The 14,111-nt window shown below is 42.0% G+C and overlaps 1 protein-coding gene across 5 annotated transcripts in view; it reads left to right on the top strand.

The window, feature by feature from the left end:
* Window positions 1-14,111, top strand: part of BMPR1B (bone morphogenetic protein receptor type 1B) — a 247,951-nt gene that overhangs the window by 158,406 nt on the left and 75,434 nt on the right. For 3 of the 5 annotated variants that reach the window (XM_077300844.1, XM_077300845.1, XM_077300846.1), the window contains one exon: window positions 4,530-4,738. In XM_077300844.1, coding sequence (XP_077156959.1) covers window positions 4,666-4,738 — 73 coding nt within the window. In that variant the 5' untranslated portion in view covers window positions 4,530-4,665. Of the gene's footprint in view, window positions 1-4,372; window positions 4,739-14,111 lie in introns of those variants that run through there. The other 2 variants (XR_013224919.1, XM_077300843.1) reach the window with 1 other exon arrangement.

The following is a 14,111-nucleotide window of genomic DNA, read 5'->3' as shown; positions in this document are numbered from 1 at the left end:
GCTGCCGACCTTTTATTGGTTTGTGTGGGGTTATAATGGGCGTTTTAATGGGGGTTTTATGGAACTGTTGTCACCCGTTACGAGCTGTTTCCGAGATTGGCAGGATAAAAATCCTAAATAAAAGGTAAACCATTGGTCCAGGTGACCCATAGGATTTGTGTTTGCCTACCTAATAACTGAAATGTGGGTTACAGACCACATGCATTATTATTATTATTAATTAGATTTATATGCAAGTGATTTAAATGCAAGTGATTTATGGTAGTGACCACATCACATATACAAATCAAATAATAAGTCACTAGACATACAGGTTGGCATCTTAACCCCCCTTCTTCCATTGCTAGAGTGCTGTCTTCCACGGTAGAAGCAGAGCTCCATTGTTGAACACTTCTTCCTGCACTAGAGCTTTCTGCATACTATTTCTTATGCATACTACACAGTTATGAAATGTCTTCCACCAGAAGTACATACTCTACAGTGGATGATGATGATGATGATGATGATGGGATTTATTCCCTGCCACTCCTGAAGCCGGCTCGTGGCAGGTTACAACAATCCATCATAAAACCCCGATAAAAACCCCATTAAAAACAGGACATCCATCAATAACAGAAACCACAGATGGTGAAATCTAACTCAACCCTCCTACCAATATCTCATCACATGGGCTTAGAGGGGGCCATTGGTGTTCGAGATCACCTCTTCAGCAGAATGGCAGCACTATGGAATTGGAAGAGCAAGTTACAATCTAAGGCACAACTTGAACAAATAAGTTACAGTGATGTTTGTTTAAAAATGTTGCCCCAGAAACAAGTAGTATATGGCCAGGATTCAAGGAATTGTGCTGGATACACCCAAGAGTGTGGCATGCCTTGCAGGAGACCCCCCCCCCCAAAAAAAGACAAGTCCCCTTTTAGACAACATGCAACCTGCCTTTAAAGCTTCCGTTGATTTCAAAAGTGGATTGCCATCAGAAATCAGGATTTTCTGTTTGAGAAAGCCAACAGTTCTCCTTGACTCACTGAATTCATTACATAGTTACTTGAATTTTGGTCTTTTACAAACTGTAGCCATATGAATTGACACACTGAACTTATTTCATAGTTTGTTGAATACTGGTTTATATATATTTCCAGAACTGTAGTCACATGAATATTAGACCATATAAGATAATTCTGTAAATAGTGTTCTGCAGTTAGTGATTTTACTCTGTTCTGTTTAAGAAGTATGCCCCCCCCCCCCAGTATTCCTTGGTTGAACATCCTACCAATGTAAAACTAGATTAAAAATATCTGGAGCAGACTGAATTAATCAAATGGCTGAGCTCCTGTTTACGTCAATTCTAGATGTGAAGACAACTTATGCCATGAGAAATCAAGTTGCAAGATGTGTTTTACTGATTTACTTAGACAATTAAGATATCTTAGTAACTGATGGTGCATCAGTATGTCCTTATAGGCACCAGTGAGTTGGATCCAAATTAAGTGTTCTGAAGGCAGAATGGAACTTTCCTGTTTTTCCCCTTCCGCTCTGGGTCACTGATCTCCCTGACCTTCTCATTGAGAAAGGGTCTACAATGGGAAGAACATATTGAAAGTTGCCAGTTTATCCTGGAGCCAACTCAGTGTTCAAGTGTGGAAAGTGTGATCCAGTCACAGCTGACTTATGACAACCCTGTAGGCCAGTCTATTTCAACCTGTGGAGGCACACCTGAAAAAAAATTCAGGCTTCGAGGGACACCACAAGGGTTTTCAGTTGGCCATGTCACCTGGCCACATCCCCCCCAAAATGGTATGTCACCAGAAGTGATATAATCCAGACACAACTGATCTATGTTTCTAGGGTTGCCAGCTTCCGTGTGGGGCCTGGGGATCTCAAAGAACTACAGACTGTTCCGCAGCCAAGATCTGCATGATGGAGAAAGAAAGGCAACTGGTTGGGAGATTCTTCCTCACATACAAAAATCCCAATGAACTCTAAAACTGTTTTCTGAAAACCTCTTTTAAAAGCTCTCACTAGTTTACAGTGTGCTGGGCATCACTAATAAAGTGCTTGTTAAATGAGTGTCGTATGCTAAATAGCAAACCTTGACGAAACTAAACAAGGAAGCATTCATCTCAGCTGTCTGTGGAAGAAATGGGATTGAGCTAATTGTCGCCTGCTTTCCGCTCTTGGTGTTTAAGGTATAATAATGGAAACAGCCACATTTTCTTTTTGCGATATATAGCATCTCTCCCCCCCCCCCCGCCCAAGAAGACAGTTTAAAAAAAAAATCAAGGGAGATCCTCTGTGTTATTTACTTCTGCTGACCCCAAGTCCTGGAGCTCACCAGAGGCTTGCTCAGTAGACCCTCTGCTGACCCCAAGCTGCAGAACTTACCAAGGGCCTCCCATGGCCTATCATCAAGCCCCTTTACCACCCCCACCCCCCCAAGTTGAAACAAAAACACTCACCTTGCTTGTTGAGCCACCACTGACACAGGCTAATTCGAAGTGAAAGGAGCTTTGGCTAGCCAAGTTTTGAGGGAGCAGGTCTACTCACCCTTATAAGGGAAAAATATTTTTAAAATTAAAAATCCCTCCATGCCACAGCACACCAGTTGAGCGCTGGTTGAGAATCCCTGCTGTAGGGCAGTGGTCCCCAACCTTTTCGAGGCTGGGGACCGGCAGGGCAACTGCCCGCCTGCGCATGCTGTGCATGCGCGGTCGAAATTGCGCATGCGCGAAAGTGCCGCGCATGTGCAAAAGTGCCGCGCATATGCGATTTCGGCCGCACATGCACGATGCGCGGGCGCAGCCCTGATTCCCTCTCCCCCCTATCCTGCAGTAAGAAGCTTCTCGGCCCGCAAGCTTGCGGCCTGGGAAGTTTCTTACTGCGGGGAGGTGGGGAGAGGGAGCCACAGCCCGGCGCCATGGCCTTCGCAGCCCGGCACTGGGCTGCAGCCCGCGGGTTGGGGACCACTGCTGTATGGTTTTCAAGGCAAGAGATGTTCAGAGATGGTTTGCCACTGCCTGCCTATGCCTGGCAATCCTGGACTTACTTGATGGTCCTCCATCCAAATACTAATCAGGGCTTCTGAGATCTGATAAGATCAGGCTAGTTTGGGTCATCCCGGTCAGGTCCAAAGGTAGTCTGCCAAAGTAAAAAGGGAACACTTAGGAAAGTGTAACTCTGCTTCGGATTTTGAAGGGTATGCATTGTTCAGATGATTTCTGGAGCTTACTTCTTTAGTCAGTGTAGGATGAGTTATATTTGACCACAGCATTTCAATATTAATCTGTAATATGAGCATAGCAATAGAAGTAGGAGCCGTATGAAGGTAGAGCATAGTGTTCCTCCTCTTAATGATGGATATTGTATTATACAGAAGAGTATGTTTAATATCTTTAATTCATTATGTTTTAATTACATTTTTGTATGTATATATGAATGAGAGAACCCTTGCAGAAGCAGTCATGGTATCTCTCTGAACAGAAGAGAGTTTGCTCATAACTTTAAAGTCTTCTTCCATGTCATGTAAACTTCTCTTTCTGTTTTTGTCTCATTCAAGTCCTTACATAGGAATCTGTTTGCTGTATAGGCCTGCTGGTTGGACTCCCAGGCAAATGTCTTGAGGCTTTAACTTGAAGGCTTTAATGCAGACCCTTTTGTTTCTCCACTGGGTCTTCTGTTGGAGAGCCAGCTTGATGTAGTGTTTAAGATTCTTATCTGGAGAGCTGGGTTTGATTCCCCACTCCTCCACATGTAGTAGCCAGCTCAGTGACCATAGGTCAGTCAAAGTTCTTTCAGGGCTGTTCTTGCAGTTCTGTCAGAGATCTCTCAGCCCCTCATACCTCACAGGGTATCTGTTGTGGAGAGGGGAAGGGACCACCATTGTAAGTGACTTTGAGAAGAATCTTCTTAATAGTTTCAACAGACTAAGAATAAAAATCCCCCTATAAATAACTTCTTTAATATATGAATCTCACAAATTTGCCTAAAGGGTACACTATGATGTAAAAACCACGTATTGGCAAAACTCCTTACTGATGTAGTTATTTAACAATGCAATCCACACATCTTTCTGTTATCCAGTTCATAAATCTGAGTAGTGAAATAATAAAGCATTAAAAAATTGGTTGCTCTTTGGGGTAGACGGGGGGGGGGGGGACACATTCTGTGTTCATCGTAATGCCTGGTTTCCTCCCCAAAATGTCCTTATGCCTCCTATTATGGAGCCTTCAGAATTTGATGCCTTTGTTTTGTGCATGTGAGTGTGAAAGAGAAGAGGGGAGCTTGAAATCTCTTCCTCTCTCTCTCTCTCTCTCCCCCTCCCTCCCTCCCTCACTCCGTTTGGCTTCAGCTTCTAAGTTTACACAAATTCCCTGTGTGGGCAGCAATCAGTCCATGCTCCCGTCTCTGGAATCCAGTCCAGCTAGGGAGTCTTGCTGCCCTTTTGTCGTCCTCCCCACGAGGGGATCCGTTGAAGACCGTGCGGTGACAGAACCAGTTTGTAACAGGCTTGCCTTTCACTTTCTCATCTCCAGGCTTTTCTGGCAAGACTCCTCCGAGGATCTGAGAGAGGCGGGCGCAGAAAAAGGCAGTCAAGTGAAAGAAGGAAGGGACGGAGAGAAACAGGAGATTGGGAGCCACAAGCAAATCACAGCCGCTGCCGCCTCTGCGATGAACTGGCTAGACGAACCAAACTGGCAGCTTCACGTCTCCTTGCTCATGCTCCTCTCCGTGCACACCAGGGGTAAGACGGGGAAACGTTATGCAGGGTGCTTCTGACAGGGTGCTGAGCCGACAGGCAGCATCTCCCTGCTCTGTTACTCTAACGGAAGGAGAAGTTTGGGCTGGACCATTTGAACTTTTAAAGCTCGCAAGCTACTTTGTGTGAAAGGTGCATCAAGTTTGTGTGCGCAGCCTTGATAGGGGCTACCCTGGAATGGGAAGTTAGCTTCAGAAGCAGATAGATGTGATTGCTGGAAGTTTTTACCCTGGTTGTCCATCATCACCCCTCCCCCTCCCCCCCCATTGGTTCCTGTGCTGATTTATAATTTGCTTTACAATCCAGTCAGAGTTCATAGGAGTAGCAAAGTACCTTTTTAGAGCATTGGTATTTTGGAGGCAAGATAAGGTTATTCTTGATGCTGATGCAGTTTTTGAGAGTATTGAGCACTTAAATTTTACTGGTAAGTTATTATTCGTAATACCAATGCAGCTTTTGGGGAATATTGTCATAATGTAAGGTAATTAAAGAAAGAAGGTGGGGGATTTGAAAATTTCTGGCTGCTTCCCTTTTTATAACCCAATATATATATATATATTTAAAGAAATGCTTATATGAATTCAAATGAATTAAGGAATATGAGTCAGCATGATTGTGTTTGCTTGCTCTGAAGGACTGGAATTGTGTTCATTTTTTACATGGGAAAAATAAATGAAGTAATTAGCGTTAGAACTATTCAGGTAATGAAAGTATGGCACTTTTTTAAAGTCTTTTGGTCAAAGGAAGAAATACAAAAGAAGTTTGAACTTGATATGAATGAATTGAGTAAAAGTGCCTCTCCTGTAAAATGTATTTTAGTATAATTAATAGAGTAAACATATTAACTAGAGTCTACTTAGTTAACCTTTGAATAGTTTAATTTAGCATTTCCCTGTGTTTCACAGCATGGTCTTTTCAGAAAAAGAACTCTGTACCACAGTTCAGGTCACAGTTAGGCACTCTTAAACCTGTTGAAATCAGTATGCTTAAACTTTCCTCTGTCTTATTTCTCAGTAGAGGCGCATGAGGTTGCAAAGTTGTTTCTGGGTTATACCACTTAAAACCTCAGATGCGAGGGTCACATTTAACGTCCCCCATTGTGAAGAAGCTGTTGCATGTAGGAAACTAGTAGGTTCAGAGGGGAGGCCACTTTAAAACCTTTACCCTTCACTGCTGCTTTAATATATTCACCGTTTTCATTGGGGAGCTTTCAGTGGTCTGCAGTCTGAACTGGTACAGGCCAGAGATACAACTTTACCACCTCCTCTGTTGTTTTGGGAGGACTTGATCATATATATTTGGTCTTTCTGCCTCTTTAATAGGGTTTAAGATTATGATCTGAAGAAACAGCTCCAGAATACCTGATTTAATCAGTTTTCTCTGAGACATAATGTGACCTAAAGTAGGACAGTCCAAAATATTGAATGAGCTTTGCATAAAGGTTGGTGGGTTAAATAAAGTGCTGGATACCAACAGCTTTGTGGGAGGTCAGATCAGAACAGAATCTCTCCCAACTGGATGCATTTTTTTGGAGAAAAAGGGACTTTGAAGAATTGTGAAGTTCCAAGAACTAGAACTTGTTTTGCAACTCTCACCTTTTATAGAATGAAAATGTAGATCTGGAAAAGGAATAATGAATTATTTGGTCAGTCTATCCACCTGTCATCATTTGTTAATGAACATTAACCCTATCTTGCTCTACGATTATTGGCCTTATGATTGGGTAAAATTACATTGTCTTTAAATACAAAGATTGAGAGGAGACAAACTGGGTGCCAATGAAGCAACTGGTTTACTATATCATTAAATTATGGCCTCTCTGGAGCCAAATTGAAGATGGACAGTTTTTAACATTCCTGCTTTACCAGGTTCATTGTGGATGCTAGCACATACCACGTGTCCAGATTCTACAGATGGTTCAGTTCTTACTGGTTGATATGTCGCCAGTCCCTGGGTGGTAAGCACAAAAATACATTGTCCACATGATATGAATAGCTAAGTATGAAGCCTGGGACAGTCACTGCACTGGGAACTTCCCTGCTTGGCTCCTGAGCAGGAGCACAAATCCAGGGCGGACAAGGTGCACTGGGTCAAATGCGCCCCTGTGCGGAAACATGAAGAGTTGGGGCAACCTTCCCCAGCTTAAATTCCAGCCTGCAGCCCAGCGCAAAGGCTCCGGTGCAGAAATGTACAAGGGCCAAATGTATAACAGAAGTTCCAGGTTTGTTTTGTAGTAGAAAGAACATCAATAAAGGGCTCCTTATTTTAACGCTTATCAAGAACTCTATAAAGACTAACATTGAGGGGTTCAAATAATGAATTAGAACTGTCATGCTTTTTATAATTAGTAAAACTTTTGGTGATTCATTTTCAAATCATAGAGTAATAGAGTTGGAAAGTACCTACAGGGTCATTTTGTTCAACCCCCTGCAATGCTCATGTTTGAAAATTAAAAATAATTTAATTTTGGTTTAAGTAGAATTGCTCATTAATCCTTTACAGCTGTGTAGAGCACTATTTCTTACAGCTTAATAATATCATAGAGTTTTAATAGCTTTGAGACAAGGTAAATATACTTTGATGTTAGCTGTTAAGCAAAAGGCACTGTGGCAATAAGCTGCATTGACTATTTTCCTTTGTATATTTCAATGAAGATATAATTAGAATCTGATGAAGATTTGTGATTTGAAATCAGTGTTACCGGAAGGTGTTTAATTCTAGATAAGCTAGTCAAAAGAGAATTCTTGATTAGCAAGTTAAAATAAGGAAACCTTTATTGAAGCTCTTACTACAACAAAATAAACATGGAGCTTTTGTTATACATTTATCTCTCATGCTTTTCATGCTTAGCAGCCTTTGGGGACGCGCAGTAATGGGTTTAAACTACAAGTACAACGATATAGGCTAGATATCAGGAAAAAATTTTCACAGTCAGAGTAGTTCAGCAGTGGAATAGGCTGCCTAAGGAGGTGGTGAGCTCCCCCTCACTGACAGTCTTCAAGCAAAGGTTGGATACACACTTTTCTTGGATGATTTAGGATGCTTAGGGCTGATCCTGCATTGAGCAGGGGGTTGGACTAGATGGCCTGTATGGCCCCTTCCAACTCTATGATCCTGTGATTCTGTGATTCTGGGTCTGGAGATCTCCTGGGATTACAACTGATCTCCAGGCAACAGAGGAAAATGACAGCTTTGGAAGGTGGACTACCCTCCCCAAGCCATACCTTGCCTCTCAAAATCTCCAAAGATTTCCCAACCCAAGGCTGGAAACCCAACAGATGGAGAACCAGCTTGATATTGAGAGTATGCTTAGTATAATGGTTAAGAATGGCAGCCTCCAATCTGGAGATCTGAGAAAAAGATAAAAACTGTATAAAACTTTGGGTAAAAAGGAGAGTTTCTTACAGCGTGTCCTTCAGCGAGCCAACCGGAACCCCCAATATTAAAGTCACAACACTATGATCAGACTAAATGTGAAAATCAAAACATCTACTATTAGTATGTTTTCATTGATAATGGATCAAGTGGTAAGAACCACATCATTAAACGATAATTAATAATGCTATCCTATGCAGATGAACTCTGAAGTAACTCACTCTGTATTCAGTGGAGGCTTTCCCTAGATAAATGTGCATAGGATTCTACTTCAAGCATCCCTCTTGAGTCTCTAGGATTTAGGAGATATTTTTGAATCTCCAAACATAATCTATGCAGCACCTAGTTTCTTGCTCTTCCATAGGACACAGTATTGGTTTGAGAACATCCTGAATCTGTGCTACTTTTTGCTGCTGCTGTTCCTTTTACATCCCATAGCTTTTGCTGGGAAGTTTGCCATACTCTTGAGCTGCTTCCAAGAGTGGTGTGGATCATATTCTGTGTGAAAGTTTGGAGATGCGAGTTGCAGGTGCTTATTTTCCTAATCTCTAAGGATCTATTAGGGAAAAAATATTCTTATGTTACTGCGGAAGTTTAGGAGTAGATTTGGAAGAATTAAAATAGCTTTAAAACAAGTGTATATGTTTTCAAGCTTATATATATATATATTCCTACCACCAGATGCTAGGCTGCTTCTCCCACCTTAAAAGACTGATTCTTAAAGGTTTGGCCAACTCTCAAGGGAAACAGATCTGTCCTAAGATATGAACATATGTAAGGGCGTGGAGAGATTTATGCAGGAAACCTGCAGTGGGCTGTTGAAAGACAAACACCGACAATTTTTCTATTGAAAGGATTGGAATTCCGTTGTCTTATTAGGATATTCCTACTTGGAAACATGAGCAAAAGTAAAACAAATGCCAGCAGAAGAATACAGTAGGAAATCAGAGTTAGAAATGAATCTAATTTAATACAATAGCTAACCTGTATCTTTGGGCCTCATGGATTCATTTGCTGCTTTCTTTCCTTGCTGTGTCATTAGTTGTTATGATGCTAAAATTCTGACAGTTTGTGCATTTATAATCTAAGACACCATAATTATTTCCAGGACACTTATACTTACTTTACTCAAAATGGGAACACTTTTGTGTATCCCAAGAATCCAGTGTTACTTTATATATATACTATGGGCCGATTCCCACTGCATTCAGGAATATAACGGGCACTAGATTGGGGGGTGGGGTGGAAGAACTCTGCCAATGGCCTCTTCCTCTTACCAGCAGGGGCAGGTCTCACGCAGCAAGGATCTGCAGCCTCCAAGCCTCAGAGCAAAGTGGAAGGTGTAGGGAGGGTCAGGGGAGGACGAAAGGTGATTGGCTGGCCACTGGACAGACAGGCAAGCTGGTCGGAGGAGGCACCCAGGTATGGGATGGCCGCCCTGAGTGGGTGTTAAGCACTGAGTACACCTTAGGCTATACTAGAAGATCTTGACACATGGGAACTGTGGTAGGCAATGGTGGCTGGAGCAGTGGAGCTACGGGATTTCTTTTTTGTACCGTTCTGCCATCTTGATGTTGTTTTAATATTAGATTGTATTAACTGTGGCTGGGGATGTTTTAATTGTTGAGATACTCGGACTGTTGTTTTACTGTTTTATTGTGAGCCGCCTTGGGCCGGCAGTTGTCGGGAGAGGCGGGATATGTAAAAATCAATCAATCAATCAATCAATCAATCAATCAATCAATCAATCAATCAATCAATGTTACTACAGCACACAAAAAATCATAAAACTTGAGATACTGTCAGTGATTTATTGGGCAATTAAGTGCCCTACATGATTTGAGTTAGTCCAAGATAACACGAGGACTGTAAATCTTTCCAGAAGCGGGGTTTGGGACATCTATAAATCTCTTCTTCAAAATGGAGGACTCAAAATGGAATGATTGTGTTGGGGAATTCTACAAATTTTTAGATTTGTGTCTGTGAGGGTGAGCACAACACATTTGCTATCCCAACAACACCCAAGCAGGAATATAAACCAATGTCATGTTATTCTGCTTGTTCATGATCTTTGGAAACACCTAGCATTATACTTCCTACATGTTAGTGACCCCAAAATTGCTTGCAGAGCTCGTGGCATATGTAGAACATTTAACTTAGTGGAGGAGGACAATGTGGGCCTTTTCACACTTCCACTTGGAAGAGATTGGCCATTAAGGCTATCAGGAAAGATCCAGGTAGGCCAGTGGACCCAGAGAGCTGCCCTTCTCTAGGGTCACAATGAGCCCAAGTTGCTATCACTGACCACAAGCTATTGCTAGCAGTTGCTGCAAAAAGTCATCTCTATGATATGGTGAGACCAGCCCTACTGCTCTGCCTCTTTTTCCCTTTGATGGGGACTGGGGCTGGAAGGTCATGCAATTTTTAGAGCAACTTTGTTGCTTTTTAGTCTACCCCTTCCAGTTGTGCATGGACCTTAGCACATGCAGAAATCTTCTAGGGAGTCCTAAACCAGAATATGCATTGGTTATTGAAGAATGCTAGCCTCATTTATTAGTGCCAAATGTAGCTCTAGCAAGAACTAGCAAAATGGTTGAAACATTTTGAAGTATGGATAGGATGGAGTTACCTATAGGTCAGATTAATGGTTGATCAGAATACCGCAACTACTGGGTTGTACTAAATAACTGGCTGGGGAAATAGATGAATCCTGTTCTTTAGTACATTCACAGTTCACAGATGGTTTGAATACAGAAGTAAAAAAATATTACTGAGTTTGCAAATGACATGAAATGGAAAATTGGAGCAATACCATCTTTAAAAAATTAATGAAGCTTCAATTCAAAGTCCTGTTTTAAAAATGACCTATGAGTTAGAGCAGTCTAGTCTGCATAGAATCATAGAATAATAGAGTTGGAAGGGACCTCATGGATCTTCTAGTCCAACCCCCTGCACTATGCAGGACACTTACATCCCAATCACTCATCCATTGTAACCTGCCATCCACTTGAGCCTTCACAGAATCAGCCTCTCCATTTTAGCCTCTGTTTAAAAATTTCCAAAGATGGAGAACCCACCACCTCCTGAGGAAGCCTGTTCCACTGAGAAACCGCTCTGTCAGGAACTTCTTCCAGATGTTTAGACAGAATTTCTTTTGCATTAATTTTATCCCATTGGTTCTGGTCCATCCCTCCTGGACAAGAGAGTGATGTGATGCTCTTATAAAAAACATAAATATAATTTGTAATTCATTACGGAAAGAACAGCAGGTATAACGAGAAAACTGGGAGGAAGTAGCATTGTGTTCATAGTTGGCCAAAAAGGGGGTTTTGTTTGTGTCTTTGCCTCCCTGGCATTTTCATGATTTTCAGGATCAAAATGTGTGCAGATTATGCAATACAATCAGTAATGGAACCAGTGGTATCCAGATGATTCATAACTGTGTAATTGGATAAACAGTGCACAAGTCAAGCCTTGCAGATAATACCAAATTATTTAGGAGGCTAAAATACAAAGGACTTGCAGTGGGGGGGGGGCTGTGTTAATTTATAGTAGTAGAACAGAATATGAGTCCAGTAGCACCTTGAAGGCCAACATAATTTCATAGTGACTCACAAACTGTTATGCCCTGGTTGGTGTTTTTGTGGGTGTTTAAGGTGCTACTACTTTATATAAGGTGATAAAGGGAGGAAAGCTATGGCAAATCTAGACAGCATCCTAAAAAGCAGCGATATCACCCTGCCAACGAAAGTGCATCTAGTCAAGGCTATGGTCTTCCCAGTTGCAATGCATGGCTGTGAAAGTTGGACCATAAGGAAGGCCGAGCGTCAAAGAATTGAGGCTTTTGAACTCTGGTGCTGGAGAAGACTCTTGCGAGTCCCTTGGACTGCAAGGCGAACAAACCGGTCAGTCCTAGAGGAGATCAGCCCTGACTGCTCCTTAGAAGGCCAGATCCTGAAGATGAAACTCATATACTTTGGCCACCTCATGAGAAGGAAGGACTCCTTGGAGAAGAGCCTAATGCTGGGAGCGATTGAGGGCAAAAGAAGAAGGGGACGACAGAGAACGAGGTGGCTGGATGGAGTCACTGAAGCAGTTGGTGCTAACTTAAATGGATTCTGGGGAATGGTAGAGGACAGGAAGGCCTGGAGGATCATTGTCTATGGGGTTGTGATGGGTCGGACACGACTTCACACCTAACAACAACAAAGAAAAAATGTGCATTGGGGCAAAAAAATCATTGACTTTGCATTTATGTTGAGGAGACCAAGACTGGTTGTAAGAACTTTGGAAAGAAATCTCACTGAAACCTTCAGAAATAGATATCTTATTGAAATTGTTACCTTATAAAGGAGACCTGACACTCCAGTTTATAATCCATGCCTTCTCTTCAACAGAGGACGCAGGGCATTTCACCATACAGCAGCAACCCTTAAAATAGATAATAAAATTAATTAAAAACAAATAGATACAGTAAAACCCTACGCGAGCAGCAGGGTGAAGTAGAAGAGCATCCCGTACTGCTCTGGATGTTGTACTTTGTTCATTATGCAAGAACTCTCTGCAAATAGAGTAGATCAGATCTAACTCTTTGAGCTGCTGTGCAATCTTACCTTCTAGTTTTGTAAGCTGCCTAATTTGTGTGCCTTGTTTTTTAAGCAAACAAAACCATCCTAGAAGGAGAAGATTTGGCTTTTATACCCTGCTTTTCACTATCTGAAGGAGTCTCAAAGTGGCTTACAATCGGCTTCCCTTCCTCTCCTCACAATAGGCACCCTGTGAGGTAGGTGGGGCTGTGAGAGCTCTGAGAGAACTGTAACTAGCCCAGTGTTATTGCATGTGGAGGAGGAGAGGGGAATCAACCCTGGTTCTCCAGATTAGAGTCCTCCGCTTTTAACCACTGCATCACGCTGGCCCTGTTCTGTTCCTTCTCCCATGCCAGTCCTCACTTCTTTTCGTACTTAACTTAGAACAAAGTTTGATCCTAAATACCATGAATACCATGAAAACCTTTGCTCAGTTGCTCCTGCCAGCTCTTGATGTAAAAACAAACCTAATGGGATTTAAAGCATCTGCAAAACACCCACTTCATGATCTACTAGAAGAGTTTGTTTATTTTAAAAATCAAATCTTACTCACCCACTCATCTTGCTTATTAATGTTGGGCTGAGTGGAAGTCAAAAACACCTTAAGTAGAGCAAGCAAGAGTCCTTGGCTTTGGCTAAGAGAACTCAGTGGGGGTGGAAATGTAAGCATTGAACTCACTGCTCATTATGTGCTGAATCCTACCCTCAATTCTATTCCTCTGGCTTATCCCAATGTTAAAAAATACACAGATCTGACAAAATGCCGAATCGTATATTCACTTACTCTTTAAAACAAGTGTCATCGTATCGTCCTTGCCGTTAACTTGGATTATGTACAGTTGTGTTCTTAAAATCCCTAAATGTAAATCCAGTAAGTTCATATGCAAGGATAAATTACCCAGAAGATGTATATTTTGAGCAACAGATATATTGTGCGGTTTAATGTTAAATAATCATTTTCCCCCTGTGTAAAATGATCCCAGGTACCATATGGCAAAACACCCTGGAAATGTCAATAGTTAGGGAAGGCACAGCTGTCAAAGACATAACGGTGGTGTGCTGAAGACTGAGGACCTCAGAATGGGAGTCCCCCAGAAGACAAAGGGATTACTTCTTGGAGTTATTGACTCGTAGACTGTAGCTGCAAGGTTTTATGCTCGGCCTATTATATGATGTTCTTGGCTGCCATCCTCTACTTACGTTAACCTTCAGTAAACACGATTTGTGCTGCAGCATCACAGATGCTTGAAACATAATCTCTTTTGCGCTTACCTGAGGGGAAATGACAGAAACTCCCCATCCTTTGCCCTCTTCCTCTTTGTTCTGAAACAGGTATAATGTTCCAAAACTTGCTTCCATGCCTAGTGATAACAGGGTGTGCTTTCTCCCCTGTTGCC

The sequence above is a fragment of the Paroedura picta genome, chromosome 10, assembly GCF_049243985.1.
Source record: "Paroedura picta isolate Pp20150507F chromosome 10, Ppicta_v3.0, whole genome shotgun sequence".
NCBI classification, from domain to species: Eukaryota; Metazoa; Chordata; class Lepidosauria; order Squamata; family Gekkonidae; genus Paroedura; species Paroedura picta.
The sequence above is the reverse complement of the archived record's forward strand: the minus strand, read 5'-3'. Positions and strand labels throughout refer to the sequence as shown.